Below are 21063 nucleotides of genomic sequence, written 5' to 3' on the forward strand. Positions count from 1 at the left end.
CTGATGAGAAAGACCCTTTAAATTTTAATGGATACCAGCTGAAGCACTCTTGGAAAAATCACATCCTTCCTCCCACAAAGCGCTTCGCAGCAACGTTAATCACAGCAAGTGTTGGTACTCTCCAGTGGTGTCAGTTTTGTTATCCCTATGTCAGCAGTAGCCATAGGCCCAGCTTCTTTCATGAGATCGAGTAACTTTAGCATCATAAGAGCCTTAAAACTCCACTGTGGTGCAAATCTATTGGAAATAGTTCCATTGAAATTAATGGGATTTCTTTCTGAGTAAATAGCCACAGGACTGTTTTGCTTACATAGGAATGTGCACTATTTTAAATAGTCCATCCAGATTTAGTCATACTTAAGGTAGACTAAAGGCCGACAGAAAGCTCTGGCGTGGGCTGGTCCATGAAGTCACGAAGAGTCGGAAACGAATGAACGAATGAACAACAACAACAACAAAGGTAGACCTATATATATATATAATTTTGGTTGTTATTTTATTGTCGCTTTCGGGTTATTTTATGATGGTAAACCACCCTAAGGGTGGAGGCACCAGTTTTCTGTACCAATTTCTTTGAGCAAGAACACACAATTTTTAGCCACTATACTTGTGTTTATTACCACTGGGAAATTGCACACATAAACATGCATATGCTGGGTCAGATCCAACTTCTTCTATATGGTTGCATCCAGGAGGCTCCTTTCTGAGGGGGATGTTAAGGACCAGTGTCAAGGGCAGGCTTGGTTGAGCACCTACCGAGGACCCACACCCTAGCAGGGGGCCACTGACTAGAGACCCCTGGACTTGCTCATTCGCTTCACCACTGCAATCTCCTTCTTCACCTGCCTCTCACTCTTGCCCAGACAACAGTGGAGATGAGAAGGAGGGGTGGTAGATGCTGCTGCCTTGTTCACTGGCTTTCTGCCTATCTAGCAAGCAAGTGGTAGCAATGATGACAGAGAGAATGAGCAGCAATAGCAGCTTGTGACAATGGCAATAAGACTCATTGAAAGAGGAAGCTTATTGAGGGTGGCTTCCATAACCTAGAGGATGTTCATGGATATACTGGTGTAAAGCCCATGCTCTTTTCCCATTTCTTGCCCCTCAGTCCACTCGTCACAGAGGGACCCATGAATTATGCAAATGTGCCTCATGCCTAGTGAATTCCCCCTCCAAAATTTGAATGTGATGTGGCCCCGGCCCCTCCCTCATGCCCCAATTGGTTGCCTCCACCTCCTTCCCTCTTCCTGCTGGCAGCGACAGCCTAAGAGTATTTATTTATTTATTGCATTTCTATACCACCCAATGGCCAACGCTGGGCCCAATGGCTGATGTTGGGCCAGAGAATGCCTTCACACCACACTGATTGGCCAAACAGGGCTGTCCGTCATCCACTGGTGGAGGCGCCGCCCTGCCTGTTTGGCATGGAAGAAATTACTTACTATTAGAGCTCGGGCTTTGAACTTTTTTGAAGTTTCAAACTTTTCTGCACACCTACACTGCTCAAGCTTCAGTTTAAAGCAAAAATGAGCAAAACCAGTCTGGTAATCTCTAGTAATAAGCCTTACACTACTGCATTCTTATATAAGATTTGGTGCATGTAGGTAGTAGTTTGCTTAAAGTCCTTGAGTCAATGTTAAAGAGAGGCTTGAAATGGGATGTCCTAGCTCATTGTTTGCACAATGTGTTCAGGGGGACTCACTCCCATGTAAGTTTGCTGTTGGGGCATTAGTGCTACACAACCATTGCTGCTGTTGCTACCCACAGAACTTGGCATTCAGTACCATACTGCTTCTGACCATGATGACTAGTAGCCCTGGATAGATCTACTATCCCTGGATTCTTTATTCCCCTTTTCAAACCTCCTAACTTAGTTACCATCAGCACATCTTGGGCCAGTGCAATCCATAATTTAATTATTAATTAATTAAAATGTATTTACTTCAAGGATTTTTACCCTACTCTTTAGCCAAAATGTCTCCCTGACTGGCTTGCAGATGATGGGGGGAACACCCACCCACACAACTACTACAACGACCTAAAGAACACAACACCAAAGGAAAAGGCATTGTAGAGGGGAAAGGGGTGGGTGGGTGAGCTCAGGTACCAGTTCTGAAGGATGCTGTTCTTATAACAACCAGCTGGGATAGAAACAGTTCAGAACCTGATTGAATGGTGCTGCTAGGTGGACAGCACTGTACAATTGTGCCTTGTACTTCCCTGTGCTTCCCTTTGTCTCCCCTGAAACTATGCCCAACCACTTTCATTGGCTGTCCCCAAGTTCTGGAGTTATACAGACAGGATAAAATGGGTTGGCCTGCTTCCCCCCCCCCCCCCCGGTTGACTCACCTGCCCTCCCATTCTCCAGGTCTGCTCCCTATTCCTTTGTCCACTCCTGTCCCAATCTGCAGTGCTAGGGTACATCCCACACACTTTGCTTCCTGAGGCAGAACAGCAAATGCCCTCCCACCACCACCACCACCTTGCAAGTTAAGGTTCATAGTACATGATTCTGGCAAGTTATTTTGGCATCAGCTGAGATAGGGGTGGGTGGGAAAATCCACATGAACCTTTCCCTGGGAGAAACAAACACAATAATATCAAGAAATTAAATTAGATAATGATCAATTTTAGGGCACCTCGAAACAGTCGCTTCATGCTGCCCCCATTCATCTTCCCCCCCCCAGCACCCCACAACCTTCTGGGCTGCTCCTATCACACCCTGAACATCTCCTGCCATTCCCCACTGCCTTATTTTTCCTCATATTGCTCCCACAAAATATTCTTATCCTCCAGCCCAGTCTCAAATTCCCCCCCCCCGATCTTCTGCACTTTCATAAGTGACATAACAAGAGCTGTGCCAGATCAGACCACCTAGTCCAGCTTCCCCCCCCCCCCCACAGTGGCCAACCAGATGCCTGTGGATAGCGCACAAGTAGGACATCAGCACAATAGCACCCTCCTGCTTTGATATCCAAGTGCATACTGCATCTGATGCTGTAGGTAGCATAATAGCCATCATGACTAGTAGCCACTGATAGCCTTCTCCTCCATGAATTTGTCCGGGGTCATCCCATGAAGCGGATTTTAAAACTCTCCCAAGTTGATAGCCTTCACAACGTCTTGTGGTAGTGAGTTCCGTAGTTTAATTATGCACTGTGTAAAGAAGAAGAAGAAGAAGAAGAAGAAGAAGAAGAAGAAGAAGAAGAAGAAGAAGAAGTTCCCTTTTATCTGTCCTGAATCTCCCACCAATCCGCTTCATGGGACACTCCGGATCCTAGCATTATGAAAGAGGGAGAAACGTATCCTTCTCTACTTTCTCCACACCATATCTAATTCTGTACAGCTCTCTGGTGCTCCCCAGCCCCCTTACTCGCCCTTTTTTCGAAGCTTAAAAAAAAAAAAAAAGGGCCCCAAACGTTGTCACCTTTCCTCACAGGACAGCTAAACATCCCGTCCCTTTTTCTCGTCTTCATCTGACCTCTTCGCAAATTCGCTCCACCGTTCCGCGCCCCGTCCTGGGATCCGCGGGTGAGCAAGCAAGAGAGGCAGCAGGCAGGCAAGAAGCAGTCGAATTAAGCCAAAACTCCGCGCCGAGGAATCGGGAAGGGGGAGCGGAGGAGGCGGGGCAGAAAGCGGATCCGGGTACTGGCAGATGCTTCTTCGGGGGGCTTCACTTTCCCAAACAGTCATGTGCAACGCTCGTGTGCTGTCGGGGGGGGGAGCAGGGAGGAGGAGAAAGGCGCACTGAGCTTGCGCAGACAGGGGTGGGTAGTTCCGCTTGTGAGTGTTGCTGCTGCGCTGGGCGCTCTCTATGCATCTGCAGTTGGCTGTTCGCGGCTAGCACCTTGGCCAGCTCCTCTCGCTCTGCGGGTTTATTGGAGAGGCGAGAACTAAGCGGGAAAGAGGGGAGAGTCTCTGCCTCGCTGGAGGAGGAGGAGGAGAGAGCTCGCCCAGGAGCCGCCGCAGCCGGTTTTGAACCTTCTCTCTTGCTCTCTGTCTCTGTGAGTGTGCGGCAGCAGCAACAGTAGCAGCAAGCAGCAGCGCCCCGGGCAGGCAAGAGTTAAAGCGATCAACCCACGTAAGCGCTCGTTTGCTCTCGCCCCGATTGGGAAAGCGGCGGCGGCGGCGGCATCGGCGCCTGCTCGGCTTCTCCGACAGCTTGCCTTCTCGGACATCCTTGCTCCTCCTTCTCGCCTCCCGGTTCGGCTGGCTGGTTTTGTGGCGTTCGTATCTCTTAAGTTGCAGCACGGGTGGAGGCGGCGGCAGCAGCAGCAGCGACTTGGTCAGTCGATCTGTCTATCAGGCAGGCTTTGGCAGACGAGGCGGATGAGGCTGTGAAGGGAGGCGGCGGCAGAGGAGTTGGAGGAGGAGGGCATCTTGGAAGTACACCGAGGCTTTGTGCCGCCGCCGCTGCCTGCCTGCCTGCCTGCCTGCCTGCCTGCGGTTGATCCCCTCGCCGCTCGCCCCTCGGAGCTGCCCGCCAAGGCGGCGTCGCCGGCAACATGTTGGACCCGTCGTCCAGCGAAGAGGAATCCGATGAGATTGTGGAAGAGGAGAGCAGCAAGGAGGTGCTGGCCCCGGCGGCCTCGGGGGCACGGCTCTCCCCCAGCCGGACCAGCGAGAGCTCGGGCGGCGGCAGCGGCGGCGGAGGAGGCGGCGGCGGCGGCGGCGGCAGCGGGGGGCTGCAGCCCAGCAGCCGGAGCGCCAGCAGCGTCCGGCCTTCCAGCCCCAGCCCCTCGGTGGTGAGCGAGAAGGAGAAGGAAGAGCTCGAGAGGCTGCAGAAGGAGGAAGAGGAGAGGAAGAAGAAGCTGCAGCTCTACGTCTTCGTCATGAGGTGCATCGCCTACCCCTTCAACGCCAAGCAGCCCACGGACATGGCCCGGAGGCAGCAGAAGGTAACAGCCGGGCTCGGAGGGGGGGCGGGCGGGGAGAACAATAGAGCCACCTACACCTGCTGCAAAGAGGAAGAGGAGGGGAATTATAATAATAATTTAATAATAATAAAAACAACAACAACAACAATGTATCCAGTATTTCCTGGAACTCCTCAAGAAAGAAGAAAGGGAAGGAAAGGGTGGAGTTTGCCCTCCAAGTACAGTTGACACACTGCAGCTGCAAGTTCCCCCCATGGTTGGCCAGAGGGCTACTCGAGCTGTGTGTGGCTAGCCGGACCAAGCAGCACCTCTCCATAGGCAAGTTTCTCTGCCAGCTGGTAGAGAGGAGTGGAAGTGGACTTGGCACCATTGCCAACCATCCTTTCTGAAAAGTGCACGTGCAGCAATGATATCATCCCTCCTCACAGCAAACCCTCGAGGGAGGTTGTTAGTAGTCCCTGAAGACCAGAAAGAATGAACTCATCTGGTGGTGGAGGGGGGTGGGGTGGCGAGAGGCGGATAAACAGGGCTGGCCCAAGTCATTTTGCTGCCTGATGAGAAGGCAAATGGTGCCTTCTCAAGTCAAGGGGGCATAGTATCCAAGGCTGTCCAAGTTACTTTAGCGTATCAGGCAGAAAATTGCCCCCCCACACATGTACCCTGGGAGTAAAAACACAATAGTTATGAATTAAATCGCCAACAATTGGCTACCGATTTATGACACCCCAAACCAGCTGCCCGCCGCACCCTGCCTCATGGTAGGGCTGGCCCTGTAAGGGTTTGAACCCAGCTCTCTTTAGTCCAAGTCCAACAGCCTGGCCAAGAGATGGAAACTGGCTGGCTGAACTAGGTCTGGGAGTCGCCTGCAGCAGGAGAATGCAGCAGCAGCATAGGAAGGACACGAGGGAGGGACAAACCAAGAGGCCTCGCCTTAGCCCAGGGTTAAGGAAGGGGCAGAGGCGCTACTTCTGGTAGAATATGGGGAACTAAGCAGGAATTCCAACAATTGCAGGAGGAGGGATATGAAAAACCAATGCAGCGCCAGACAAGAAAGCCTTAGCTTCCATCCTGCTGCATTGTTTCCTGGCCGGTGATAATATTGGCAAATGGGCAAGAGTCCCTGTCTCTAGTCAGATGATGATCCGTAATATCCTCTCTTGGCTGCTTTCCCCCCTGTGCCTTATGTAACTGCAGTGATGGCCAGAGGGGCTGGCATTTTAAAACAAAGTCGGCATGCTACAAAGCTGAGGACAAGAGGGACATGTGTTCCTTGATCCGTCCTGAAGGGCTCCTTCACTTCCCCCCTCCAGTGTTTCCTTCTGAGTTCTTTGCTTCCAAGGTGACCGGTGCTACGCCCGCCTGAGCAAAGCAGCCAAGCCGTCGCTCTCTCCGAGAGCTCTGAGCAAAGGTTATGCTGGCCCAGTTGCCTGCTGTGCTTGTGCTGCTGTGAGAACCAATTATGGCATCAAAGGTTTTGTGTCCCTGCTGGAGCAGCCCCAGCCATAAGCCTTCTCTGTGCAGCGTTTGATGTCTAACAATAGCATAACATGCTTCACGCTAAGTTCAACTCACTTTCTTGTTCTTGTCATTTTCTTTTTCTTCTTTCTTTCGGAATTGAAAACAACATCACAGATGGGTTCTGCATAATTCTTTTGGGCCAGGAGCTGTAGTGCCTGCAGAACCCACATTTGGTGTTAGTGTTAGCTAGTAGTGCTTAGCAATTGGATCCACACACCTGCACACCAAATTTAAATAACCCAAGAAAGCAACCACGGTTTAAATAAACTGAAAAAGGAATGGAAACCCTTTACTACTCATGTGCTTAATACTCTGCTGACACCCTAGTCCTTCTGAACAAGATCTGTTTAAAGAGATGTGCCATTAATCCAGTCACAGTTATCCTGCATCCAGCAGTCAGTGTATTTTCTGATTATTATTTAGCAGTTTTAATACGTGAAGTGCTTTAGTATTGTTATCTTCTTCTTCTTCTTCTGACTGCCCTGGCACACAACCCTGTGAAGCAGATCCAAGCTTTACAATGGGGAAACTAAGGCTTAGAGACAATGAGCAATTTCTCCAAGGTCAACCAGTGAGTTCTTGGCCAAGGAGGGATTTTTAACCCAAGATGTCTCAATATAACATCCCAATCTTAAACATGTTTATGCACAAGTAAGTCTCACTGAGTTGAACAGGATGTTTTGGAAGTGTGCATAAGACTGTAGCCTGAAGACCCAAACTCCATCTCGTTGAATTCAGTGGGAAAACTCCTACTAATTTAATAGGTCTGAGATGCACCAGAGTACAGTAGTACATTGTGCAATTAAACCAAGGTTTGGACTCCTTGCATGAAAGTAAATCTGGGTTCTGATTATTGTGCTTACATTCAAGCAATTCCAAGAAACAAGTGACCAAAAAACTGATCTGATTAAGAAAAGTCACAAATACTCCTGCCTACTGTTACAATCTTTGATATGCAAATGAAGGTCATAAACCTGAAAGTCCCTACAGTAGAGTATTCCCTCTGGAATCAGTAGGAAGCCTTCCCCAAAACAGGTGCCCTCCTGATGTTTTGGAGTTCAACTCCCATCTGCTTAGCTAGCATGGCCAATGTTCAGGAATGCTGGGAGCTGAAGTCCAAGATACCTGAAGGACACCAGGTGGAGGAAGGTTACCGTAGGATTGTTCACCAATAAGTGATTTGTGGGATAAGAGAAGAATCAGAACTCCACTTAGGCCTAGCCTGGATAACATGTTTGTGAGCAGGTACTTTTATATTTCTGAATGAATACCAGCTTACTATTACAGTATAAAGAAATGACCGCCTCCAGGCAAAGTAAGGACCTGACATACAAGGTGCATTTGCCAAAGGCTAGAGGGAAAGTGATGTATCAAAACAGAGAAAACAAGAGTAAGGAGGGAGATGGGAGCTCAGGTGGACTTTGAAACAGGGAATACAGCTTGGCAGCCAATAAAAAGAACTGCTATTGACACGTTCATTTATAAGGACATGGTCATCTGTCACCTAGTCAGTTGCAGCAAATGAGTTTGGGTTTGTATGTTTTGTCAGAGAAGACAGACATTTCAGATGCATCTACCTCCCTCCCCTGTCCGTTCACCACCACATTATGCTTCTTTTAAAAATAAGTCTTTAAAAAAAGATTAAGAAAAATACAAAATCAAATTTAATTCCATAGATCCTTAGAATTTAAGCTTTAGGGACCCTGAATGGCTCCACTTTTACCAATGTCCTTTCTGAACCAGAGTAAATCTCTAGGACATATTGATGCGAATGACATTCATTCAGTTCTGTCGCGCCACAGAGCTATTATTAGCCTATCCGAGCATCAAGAGTTAGAAAAGAATATCAGGTCAACACTGTTTGTAGAAAGAATTTGCTGGAGAGTTTGGAGTTGATAGAAGGTCAAATATGCATACAGTTTGATTAGCTGGGAGGGATACATTGATAATAGTGCAGATTATATTTGTATATTATTGCCTTGGGGTTTGTTTGTTTTTAAAGCACATTGAAACATGCTGACACTTTTGCATTTTGCCATTGTTTCATCTAATGCTTTGCAAATCCTCTATGTTATACAAGAGAAGAAACACTGACAGTGAAATGTATAATGCATTTTGCAAAGATAACTTTATTTGAAGATGGACAAAAGGGGCAATGCCAATTAGAGATGCTGACCTCTGATGTGGAAGACATCAAATGCCTGTTCTTTGGCTGGCCTGGGGTTGCCAATCACTTTGGGCTGCCATCTGTAAAATGGGAACGTTCTCTATTGTACCAGGCTGTCATGAGAGTGAGTGGGAAAGATTGTAAGTACCGCATGTGCAGTCTAGAGGGGAAAAATAATAATTTGCTCAGTAGAAATCAATCAGGTTATGTAGAAGTGAGAATATTGCCAAAGAAGACGAATATGACAAGAGGCTGGGTGCTTTTAGGGTGCTTTTAGTATGTTTTTATGAAGTTTTAACCATGTATACTGTGTTTTGATTAATTTTTTATGTATTTTATACTTGTTGTTACCTGCCTCCATCAGGATGGAGAGGCGGGTTAGAAATAAATTTATTATTATTATTATTATTATTATTATTATTGGGGGGAAAGGCAGTGCAACCAGTATGATCCATCTATCCCAGTGTTGTCTGATCTGGTTGGCAGTGATTCTCAAGGTCTCAGATGGGGCATTCTCAGCTGTACTATCTGGGACCCTTTTACTTAGAGATAGTGGAAACTGAGTCTAGGATCCTTCATATGTGATGCATGTTGCCTGCTTACTCTTATTTTATATGTAAAAACTAATAAGAAATAGGGTTGTATCCAATGTTAGTTCTGCTTATAGTAGACCCATTGAAATACATGTAGCTTAGGTTAGACTACCCATTGGATACAACACATAGTGCGTAATGTAAGTTTACAACTGGGCTGGGCTGATGGTAGTGGGTTATTTTTTAAAAAATAAAAAAAATGATTGTAAGTTTGCAATGCAGTTATGGCAAAGTACTTTACTTTAAGCTGTTTTAATCTCCAGAAGTCAATGGTAGTAAAAACTATCTGGAAATGATAGTAAAATGGCAGAAATAGTAACACTTGGGCTAAACTGAATCAGAGGGCTTAAACAGTAAATGTGACACAACTGGATAAAAAAAAGCAAATGGCAGAGAGTTAAGTGGAGCCATGTTGTGAATTAAAACAACCCAGAGAAAATGTTTCATTAAGATACAATAAATCAGAGGTGGGCAGAAGGTGTAGATTGGGATCTATTTGTAGAGCTCTGGTTGCTTTGCAGTAGATCAGCAAGGATTTCTAACTCCTAATTGGTTAACAACAGCTGAAGCAAAAAGGTTTCACCAGCAGCAGCTCCAAATTAGCCTGTTGAAAGAAAGAGAGTCTGGGGAAAACCTACATGTGCTCAAACGCTGTTCCTTAATTCTAAGTCTCCCTCCCTCCTCAGGCCATTGTTTGTGTCTGGCTTGTTGACCTCAGGGTTTTAGTAAACAACAAAGTAGATCCCACAAGTCTGATGCTTCCCCCACCACTGCAATAAATGGAAGTATATTTAGCTGTCTTCTTTAAAGGTAGAATCAAAATTCTGTCAGTCCTGTGTTGAGACTTGGGGAGAAATAAGTCATTAACCAGTTCCACAACTGGTTTTGAGAAGCATAAGTCATCTCCAGCTGCATCTAAAGAGCAGATTTTAATGCATATTGTAAAATTAGCACTTTCATGGAGGTTGCATGAAATGATTCCAGCTCTTGTTATTACTTAGGCAGAGTTCCCCTTTGGCTTCAAATACTAGCATTGCCTTCTCTAAGATTCCTGCCTCAGGCAAACTCACGACTGTTGCAGCTAATGGTAGCAAAATGATTGGTTATGTGTTCATTTCTGTTTCATGACTGGACATTTTTCTACCGACGGACTAAGAAGTGAATCAAGTTGAACTCATGCTCTTTCCATCCACGGCTTATTATAGTTGTATTCTTTTGGCACAAATATATATCCTGGTCTGGACAAACCGAATGGTCTTTTCATAGTGGTTGTGATGAGAGCAGATGTGCCTTCAGGACAGATTGGTTTCAGGTGGGGAAATGAATTTGCTTTCCTACATTAAAATGATTCATTTGTTCCAGATCCATTTGGAACTGTTGACAGAGATTTCGTCATGATGAGACAAGAGAATCTTGCCTTTGCTGCTGCTTCTTTCCTTTTCCTTTTTACTATACACAACTTTCACTCCGCCACCATCCAGACGACGCAGTCTCTCCGCAAAAGGATCAGGCAGCTTTTCACACACACAGAGCTGTTAAGCAGCAGCAATCACTGGCCTGGTTCGGACGACACAATAATCAATGGGGAGCAGGGAGTCAACCGTCTATTGAGTTGATTATTATGTCGGGGGGAACACACAACAGACACACAATACGCAGTATGCTATTTCCTTGAATTAAACAACACGGAAAAACAACAGGCTGCACCATAGCTTATCAAGTAATCAATTGATTAAAATGTCGTGTGGAGGGCTCCATTGTATAATCTCCCCCCATCGAATGCACTATTCCATTGGTCATAGAGTTCTCTGGCAGGAGCGGTGGAAAACACACACACCCCGGGCTGCTCCTGTACAGCCAACAGAACTTGCAATGGCTGATGGGATATGGCCGGGAAGACTGAGGAGGGACAGGGGAAGGGGCACCAGCAGCTGAGAAGGATGCCAGGACTTTCAGCCACATGATGGGGGGGGGGAGGGCAACATGCCATGTAAAGCTGCAGGAGCCCTGCCGTCTTTTGTATCTGGTCACTGTAACAGAGCTCCTGTAGCTTTAACTGTTGTGATGAAGAGGAATTTCTCCAGGTGCTGCATGCATACAAATGACACCTGCAGAAATTCCCTTTTCTACACAACTGTTAAAGATAGAGGAAGCCTATCCTCCTTTTCATAGTCACTCTTATCTTATTTTGATTGTGTAGCATGCTGCTGACCCTTCCCTGTATTCCATACTCTAGAATAAGTATGCATTCCTCCAGTCTGGATTGAGACCAGAAGGGGAGGTTTAAGCCTTTCTCCTTCCTCCATTTGCTTCTCAATGGGAGTTAAAATAAATGAATAAATGAAATAAAATTAAATTTAAAAAACTGTTAGTTTCCCAGCATAATTGGGCTCCTGACAGCCTAACGAACAGCTTTGGTGAGTTGTTGTGAGCCCCATTTTGCAAAGGAACAGAGGATGTGATGTCCCATGTTTCTCTAGAATTGCTGGGATTTTGGTGGTGGAGGTGACAGCAGCAAGGATTGGTTGGGGGCTGCCCTAACAGCCATGGTGGGCTATATATGTCCTATCTCGTGACTAGATGGACCTTGATCTACTCCTGCAAGGCAGTTCCCATGTTCTAATGGATGAGGACATTTTAATGCCATGGACACATCTACCTTTGATCACACATTGGTTTTCTTTCCTCAGGCATAAAATACTGATAGTACCACAATACAGTCTTAAGCACTTTGGATAAGTACAGATGGCAAATACGAAAGCTGGAATGGTTGGGAAATTTTCCGAGATTGCCACCAATACTGGCTTTTTAATGTTTATGATCGATACTTAAAAAGAAAAACATAGGAAAGCCATTTCTTTAATGGACCTGCTTTTGTTTCTGTTATGAGTATGCCTTATTTGGAGATGCACAGAACATTTTCTGAGACAAAATGGAAGGATAACCCAATCGAAAGCATATAATGGGTGAAACTGGTTACAGATGCAGGCACTTAAGAGTGGAATCTTTTGCCTGTAGCATTCCCAGTGAAAATGCTGGAACAAACAAGGAGATTACAGTCTCTCATTATGACCTAGCACCAAAGATCTTCATCATCACCATAACTTCTATGGTCATCATCATCATCACCACCATAATGCTTAAATTAAATTAGGCACTTCACAGATAATTGATAAAAACAGGTCCTTACCCAAATCTAAATACAGACATCATGCAAGAGGCTTTCATCTTATTCACCATGGTTAAAGCTGTGGTGTCTTCTGAAAAGGGCTAGAGAGAGACTTTTCCTGTTGCATGTATCCTGGCTGACTTGATGGCTCTATTCAGAAGACACCTTAAACCACAGTGGTTAAGGCTTTTTTGTTAACAAAAAGCCCTTAACCACCATGGTTTAAGGTGTCTTCTGAACAGGGCCAATGTATCCTGGCTCACCTAGTCCTACAGCCTCAATGCTTCACAGTGTGTTCTGAATTTTGCAGGCTTATCTATAACAGTGATGTTGAATGCACAGCCCAGTTTTTTGTCAGGGGCTTAGATTATTTAGCCTTTTAGTCCATTCAGTGCATGATCTTGAGGCTTTATGAATGAATCCCCAGGCACACTTTCTAAAGGTGCTGTGTTGCAAGTTTCTGTCTAGGAGAAGCACTGAGAGATCAGAAGGAGTCAGGGAGAGAGATGGTGTTGGAAGAAAGGTTAAGCTACAGGGGATCCGCTGCTATTGTTCATGATCATTTGTCTGGGCAAATTCATGCAAGCTCTCAAAGTCTATTTGGTTTCATCCACATGGTTGCTACTGCGCTGTTGGTTACAATGTGCTAGGTGTAATGTGCCTGCCTTAACCCAATGACCATCTGTTTTTGTCCAATAGGATGCTCCTCAGGCAAGGCAACCCCCATCTATACCGAATATTTTTAATAATGGACCTGCTGTTCCTCTTCAACCCTTGCTTCAGACATAAGGGAAATGCCCTTTTACTGTTAAATGTATATTGAACCACTTTTTGTTTTCAAAATGTTAATTGCTCTAGCAAATCCACATATGGGCAGGGTAGCCTTAGATCTGAGGTTAGGGCAACTTGTAGCCCTCCAGCTGTTTTGGCAAAGGGTTCCCATCAGTCCCAGCACTGCTAATTGTTAAGGGAGTTGTAGGCAGAAACATTTGGAAGGCCAGATGTCACCCACTCCTGCTTTTAGCCTTCCCTACAGTTCCTTTAAGTGATTTAGGTAGCTATTGCATAATGGAATATGATTATTGGGGGAAGGGGCAAACAGTAGGGCATGGGTCCTGCCTGGGACTTTCCTATAGGCTACTGCCCACTACTGGAAACAGAGAGTTGGACTAACTGGACTGCTCCAGGAAAGTAATCCTTCCATTCTGATGGGATACAACAATCCTAGCATTACATCTCCTGGGTTGTATCCATTGTTACTCCTACTTGGAATAGACCCATTGATAGTAATGGAACTTAAGATAGAGTAACAATGGATACTTCCAGGGATCGCTAAACTCACCCATTGTGTAATGAGGCAATAGAGACTTGTTGTGCAATCAACAAACTCTTTATTCAGTTCGCACCTCTTCACACCTGTAGCATTACACCTAATTAGCAAAAAAAAAAAAAAAAAAAAAGAGCAAGGCAATTGCCTGTCAACTCAAATGGATGGTTTCCCACCATGCCCAGGCTTTTACTGGGCTCCTCCTCCAGGGAGGTTCCTCTTGATGGACAGCCAATTTGGCGGACCGCCTCCCACCTCCTCTCAACTCCATCTGCTTAATTCTGCACCAGACTTTGACATCTGTCAATTCTCGTACTCCCTCTCCCTCTGACAAAGTCTGAATTCCCACGGAGAGGGGGGGATGATGGTCTCTGAACATGGGCCTCCTTTTCAATAAGCTCCTTAGAATGTAAGCCTATGCGGCAGGGTTTTGCTATTTTATTGTTTTACTCTGTACAGCACCGTGTACACTGGTGGTGCTATATAAATAAACAAAAATTCACCCATGACTTCTGGATAGTCTAGGGGACTTTCCTCCCCCGCTTCTTGTCTTGGCTGGGTGTCTTCCAGCTCTGCCTCTGAATCTGAATAAGAGTCCAAAGCCAAACCAGAGAGCTTAGGCCTAGTATTGACAGATACAGCCTCTGCTTAATTTGCTCTAGCATCTTTGGATAAGATATGATTGAGTAGTTTCTTATATCCACAAAGCCCAAATGTGGTCACACACGGGCATCCTGAGAATGCAAAAGACTTTGAGATACTTTTATGCCCTATAATGGCCATCTCAACCAAAATGTGTGTAAAACAGGGCATTAATCCAAGGGCTTTCAATATGGGTTTAGGATATATATTTTATGTAAAGGAAAAGCGTGCAAGCAGGGCCCACCCTAGGATAAATAGCAGCCTGGGTGAGGAGTGCCTTCAGTGTACCTCCCCTCATGGTCAGCTTTGAAGTGCCAGCCAGAGGGTTTATGGGACCTGGTGTAGGTTTAATGTTGGGGGCCCTGCTGCTGTCTCCTACAAGGACCCATGCATATGTTTACAGATTTATTTATTTATTTATTGCATTTTATCCCACCATTTTTCCTGCAAGGAACCCAAGGTGGCTATATAATCTTCCTCCTCTCCACTTTATCCTCACAACAATAACCTTGTGAGGTAGGCTGGGCTGAGAGTCCAAAGTCACCCAGTGAGCTTCCATGGCCAAGTGGGAACTAGACCCCGGATCTCCTGACTCCCACTCTAAACACTCTAGCCACTGCACCACGTTGGCTGGGGACCAAGCGCTCAGTGACATTGCCTCAATGTTAAGCTGTGCTCTACAGATTCTTACCTAGCACAAATGACTTCAAGATGGAAATTGAAGAAAAAAAACACTTAAAAGCTAACTGAAGGAAGATCACTTTTATACCCAAACAACCTGTAGAACCTTGAAAGAAACTTGAAAGTGCTTTTTGCCACTTTAGCTCACTGCAGATAGTCCATTCAAAAAACACAGCCACTGAGCTCAGATTGGTGCTGCCTTCAGCTCTGCATCGCAGGCTACTGACTAGCTCACCCACCCTTAAGGCCGGCCCTGCATGCAAAAATACACTCCTGGTCTAAAATGGACTTGAAATTATTCATATAGTAGAGGGGATTCCTCATTTTTGAAATTTAAAGGTTGTGGCATCCTCCCCCAAATGATTTTCATTTGTCATCCAGACAAAATGGATTAATCAATTAGAACTTTGAAGAAAGAACACAGATTGCTGAAGGAAAGAGATTTAGCAGTGACACCAGGGCCTACACACATATATAAAACGTCATTTTTTTAGTCATTAAACATATTGTTTTATTATGATTTTATATGTCCCCGGTCACATGTATTTATTAAAACGTTTCTTACCATTGTGTTGTCCGTAGATATGCGCTGATCTGGGCCACACAACGTATTTTTAATAGTTTTTTCCTCAAATCCCCCATCTGCAGTTTGTTCCTCCCGCTTCCTGTTTTCTTCCATTGCCCTTCCTCCGGGAGGGAGGGAGGGACAGAGAGAGCCTTCAGCAGGGTTAGGGGATTACTTTCAAGTAAATCCCATTGATTTCAACTGTTTACATCACATGCAGATTATGGAAAAGGGTAAGGGAAGTTGTGGCTGCAAAGAGGAACACAAGACAAGAAAGAGTTAAAACGGCTTCTACTTTGGGTGGGAAACATAGGAACCCCCCCCCCCCCGAGGAAGGTGATTGGCTAAGAGAAAGCATTTGAAAATAATGGAATGTTTCTTAATGACACAATCGGCCACATTATAGAAAATACAGCTACTTATACAGGTAAGATCAGAAAATATAACGACAGGAACAGTAAGTGATAAAACGATAAAAACTAAGCCTCATGTGGCGGGATAAGATGGAAAACACAATTAAAAACGTTTATAAGAGGTTTATTCACTTATGTGTAGATCCACTCCAGGAGGTTAGTTATGCTAACACCGTACGCAAGGTGGTAGACGCCACTCAGCAAGAAGTGAACTGCAGTGTAGTTACAAAATTACATTTTATATGAAAAACAGTTTTCTTCTCTGAAAAGTAGTATTATGAAAGAAAGAAAAAATAGAAGGCAAGAAACAAAAGAAAGAAAAATTAAGAAATGCTCCTTAAAGAGTACTGTTTTCTTTTCTTTTCTTGGCATTTCCTTGAATTGATCAGAACAATCTTTGACAACTTTTAGGCTAACTTTTTAATGTATAATGCAATTTCTCTCAAAATCATTTTTAAACAAGTCTCAATAGTTACATTAATAAAGAGCCAATTTGGTAGGAGTTCTCTCATGTTTAGTGGAGACATGCTGTGTATGAAATGACATACTGGAGTAAGACAAGAGTACCTGGCATATATAAAGAGTAATCATTCCTGTTAAAATATTCCTGCATTTCATTTTGCTGCAACAGTTTAGCTTGCGTGCATTTTAAATATTTGTCACTCACTGTCTACTTATATGCTCTGTGACTTATGAAATCAGGAGATTGTAAATAAATACCTTTCAACTCAAGGTCTTCTTTAACCATTTTAGAGACGCTTGTGTAGGAACTGTTACAATGCAAAGACATCTTTGGATTTTTCTTTTGTGTGTGTGCAGAGTAGAATTCTGTCTTTTTGAGTATTATTTATAGCCCTGTTCTACATAGTCTAGACGCTTTCCCTGAAGCAGTGTGCCTTTTGCTTTGGTAATTTCAATTGCTAAACTACTATGCATGGTTAACTTTTATCTACCCAACACCACAGTGGTCTCTTTAAATACTTCCTCCCCACTTTGATTCATGGTGATCATGGAAACATCTGCAAAGTAGTTGATTTGGAATATTTTGCCCATGGCATATTTGAAGCAGCTTTGCTCTAGAGCAGCTTTCTCCAATGTGGTGCTCTCCAGATGTTTTGGACTACTGCTCCCAGCATTACTGAACATGCTGGGACTGATGGGAATTGAAATCCCAAAAATCTGGAGGGCACTAAGTTGGGCAAGGAGGACTGATGTTGAGAGAAAATAGACCACGTACAGCATTTTTAAGTAGAAAAGTGAGCTACTGGTATATAATCTGGATGCCTACACATCCTATGGTCATAGGTAGATTGAACATGTGATGTTAATTAGCTTGATGAAATGAACTAAGAAGGCACTTGCAGAAATTGTGACCTACAAAGTTGGATGCAGTCCTCTACTGAGGCCTGGGTGTTATATTCAAGTAAAGTGTCTTCTTCAGCACAGCACAACCACCTGACTCCCCACGTCCTCTGTTCCCTTGGGCTGGATGACTTCCAGTTACAGGCCTGGATCAGGAGCCCTGCCAGATTATTGTATAGAACTTGATGATAAACCAGTTAATTTACCAGTAACTGTGTAGAGCCTGAATCAGTCATGGAGACTGGACAGACAGCAAGGCCCACAAGGTACATCTTTTTACAGTTTCAGAAGAAAGCGGGGTTTTCAAGCTCTTGTCATTCATGGCTGCTTAGTGGGTATGCAGGCTGTGCTCAGAACAGTGAACCTGTGCGACTTCAAGAGGCTTCCTCTAAAAAGCTGCATGGCAGTGACAGATGTAGCAGGTTAGCTTGTCCCTCATGCAACAGTCTGTGGCCCTTTCTACACCATAAAGGTGTAGAGGGAGGGAGAGGGGCGATCCTGGACTTACCTCCTTCCAAACGGCCAGCGTGATGGGATGGGAGGAGGGATGTCGCACTCCAACAAAAGGTAAGTGGGGAGAAAAACCTGCTCCCTCTCCCCAACCCACCCCCGATTCCTCCCAGCCTGGCTCCTTCCCTCTACTGATCCCCGCTACTCATAGGGAGGAGAGAAGAAGCTGGGATGGGTGGCCACACACCTCCCGCAGTCTTTGGATGACCCCGAGACTGCAGGTGGAATTGGCTTTTCCCAGGGATTATTTATCCCTGGGGAAAAGTGTGCTCGTCCCCCCTGCCCCCGGGAGACCCTGTGCACCCCCAACAACCTCCAATTCTAATTGATATCATGATAAACAACCCAGGGACAGAGCCTCCCTGGATTGTTTGACAGTGGGAGTGGGCAGGTGAGACTTGCATGCTCAGTCGCTCTTGCTTCATTTTCAAGAATTCATGGCTAACAAATTGTGGGTTCATTGTGATGTGCAAACTGGGACACGAGACACAGACAGAGGAATATATAGGATCAGCCACACGGCTTGCGAGACCACAGGCAGACAGTTCACTAAGAGCAAACAAATTCATTGAACTGTGGGTTTTACAGGCATCTCAACATTAAGGGGGGAAAAACACACCCTTACCAGACTTTATTTTTCTCTGGTGTTTTCACGTTCACTATGGGCTCCTTCATGTAGTGACCAGTGGTGACCATGTGATTTTAAATTGAAAAGGGAATGCTATACTTTTAAATGAAGCACAGTCATCTAGTGGTGGAATAAATCCTGTGTTAGATTTTTGTTGTTGTTTATTCATTCAGTCGTTTCCGACTCTTCGTGACTTCATGGACCAGCCCACACCAGAGCTTTCTGTCAGCTGTCGCCACCCCTAGCTCCCCCAAGGTCAAGTCTGTCACCTCCAGAATATCATCCATCCATCTTGCCCTTGGTCGGCCCCTCTTCCTTTTGCCTTCCACTTTCCCTAGCATCAGCCTCTTCTCCAGGGTATCCTGTCTTCTCATTATGTGGCCAAAGTACTTCAGTTTTGCCTTTAATACCATTCCCTCAAGTGAGCAGTCTGGCTTTATTTCCTGGAGTATGGACTGGTTTGATCTTCTTGCAGTCCAAGGCACTCTCAGAATTTTCCTCCAACACCACAGTTCAAAAGCATCTATCTTCCGCCGCTCAGCTTTCCTTATGGTCCAGCTCTCGCAGCCATAGGTTGCTACGGGGAATACCATTGCGGACCTTTGTTGTCAGTGTGGTGTCTCTGCAGGGAAAACACGGGAGATGTCCTGGCTGTTGCTGATGTCATGTAATGGACCTGCAAACGTTCGTGAACAGCCAATCACGAGCGTGCTAGAAATCACTCATTTAGAGAAGCCCTACTTCTCTGCAGGCCCTGACTGCCTTTCCCAGGTTCCACCCTCTTGTTGAGGAGCAGAGACTCTTATTGGGAGCACCCTCTGGGCCTGAAACCAAGCACTCCATGTTCCCCCACTTAGTGTGCCGCTACTGAAGCATGAAAGGTGGAGTTCAAACCATTGGGGACCTTGGGCTTCAGAGGAGCTGGGTCTCTGGAGATTCCATTTGAGAGAGTCTGAGGTACCGGGGTCTCCCACCTGTCAGGTGCAGCATGGGTTTTGGGGTCTACAGCCTCATGTCTTGATAACATAGATCCAATTGGCTTCTCCTCCATGTGTCCGAGTCTCAGCTGCCGCTAGAGGCTGGGATCGTGTCACCCAATGGCTTCTCGCTTAAAATTAATGGACAGCATGGCTCCCCACTTAGTTATTGCTGGGTTTTACTTCTCTGCCCTTGACCACAGCTAGGCTATCAAATGTCTCTGTAGTGTCATGGGAGGAGAAAAGATTTGGATGTTTCCCATTTGGACATCTGTCTTTCAAAGTAACCAGCACAAGATGCGTACCTTGCGAATCAATCTCTCTCTATTAAAAAAAGAGAAAAGAATAGAAAGGCCCCCATTACACCAGTTCCATAACCATCTGTGCACCAGGAGCCCTGCCCAGTCTGGCCTCCACAGGTACAAATAAGTTCTGCCATGCCAGCAAACCCTGATACATTTTGCAGCCCAGCTTGTAGTTCATCATGCACGTCAGTATGATGGAGAGAAAACATCCAGTCTGCTGTTAATTAAATAAGGACTGAAGCCAAATAATTTGGCTCTGAATTAGGCAGGGAGAAAAGATAGATCTAATGTGAGCTGGTGTTCTGCTAGCTCATGAATTCTGGCCCTGTTTGCTAAGCCCCCACAATTTAGCCATATTCCCTCTTGGGTCTTAAAAACTTGTCTATAGATGTCTATAGTTCAGAAAATGAATTCCCATGAGTCCTCTACGCCCAGGTATTCTGACATTCTGCATTCTGATGTGGTACAGTTCTGGGAGGACTGTAATACATACTTTATCTCAGGGATAGGGCAATCTGATGTTCTCCAGCTGCCAGGCACCAGATTGGTTTATCTGAACATCTAGACTCTGGCCCCATTCAGACAACACTCAGGGCTTTGTGGTTAGCTTAACCATGTTCAGCTGTGGTTAATGCTAACCACATGTGGAACTCTAGCAGACAACACCATTAACCCTTTTGTGGTTAAGTTTTCCTTAACCACACGCTAACCACAAACTGTTTAGACAAGCTCCTGAGTCCTCCATCTCCTTTGCCCCACAACCCTGCAGTCCTTGCACCAGGAGCCCTGGCAGTTGCGCCCACTATTTTAGGGGAGGCTAAAGTGTCAGCAGGAAGTAAATAAATAAATCAGCCTGTTCAGTGAGTGATTCCTGTGCTCTCAGCCTGGCTGTCTGCAGTATGTATGCTATGCTGTGGTTTCAGAGGCCAGGACTTCTTCCAGTTTTAATGTTGTCATCCAAAAGTGCAGCACTGTTGTCCCATTTCTGTGACCATTTTGAGAGGGTCAGGCAGCTCCAGCTGATGCCATCAGCCATTTTGAGAGGGTCGGCCACTCCGAAGCGAACATTTAAGCAAAGCAGCAGCCTGGAGCAGTGATCAAGCCTGCAGGCTAGAGCAGCCAGGGCAATGCTTCCTGCTCTATTCTGGAAGCTCTATGATTTAGCCCCATTAACCACAAGTGCATGTCAGACAACACCTTTAACCAAATTTAGTGCCGCTAATCACACTGCATAATATGGTTAGTGAGGCTGACCACAATGTGGTTAACAGGTGTGCCTGGTTAGGGAAAACACATGTCAGATGACACGAGCCCCATTCAGAAGACACA

General features: G+C 45.5%; 1 protein-coding gene across 2 annotated transcripts in view; it reads left to right on the forward strand.

Moving 5' to 3' along the window:
* Positions 1-4258: 4258 nt before the first annotated feature.
* The window catches only part of CADPS (calcium dependent secretion activator), a 407683-nt gene continuing 390878 nt past the window's right edge, over positions 4259-21063 (forward strand). For both annotated transcript variants that reach the window (XM_063122067.1, XM_063122066.1), the window contains exon 1: positions 4259-4898. In XM_063122067.1, coding sequence (XP_062978137.1) covers positions 4506-4898 — 393 coding nt within the window. In that variant the 5' untranslated portion in view covers positions 4259-4505. The remainder of the gene's footprint in view (positions 4899-21063) is intronic.

This window comes from Elgaria multicarinata, chromosome 3 (genome assembly GCF_023053635.1).
Source record: "Elgaria multicarinata webbii isolate HBS135686 ecotype San Diego chromosome 3, rElgMul1.1.pri, whole genome shotgun sequence".
NCBI classification, from domain to species: Eukaryota; Metazoa; Chordata; class Lepidosauria; order Squamata; family Anguidae; genus Elgaria; species Elgaria multicarinata.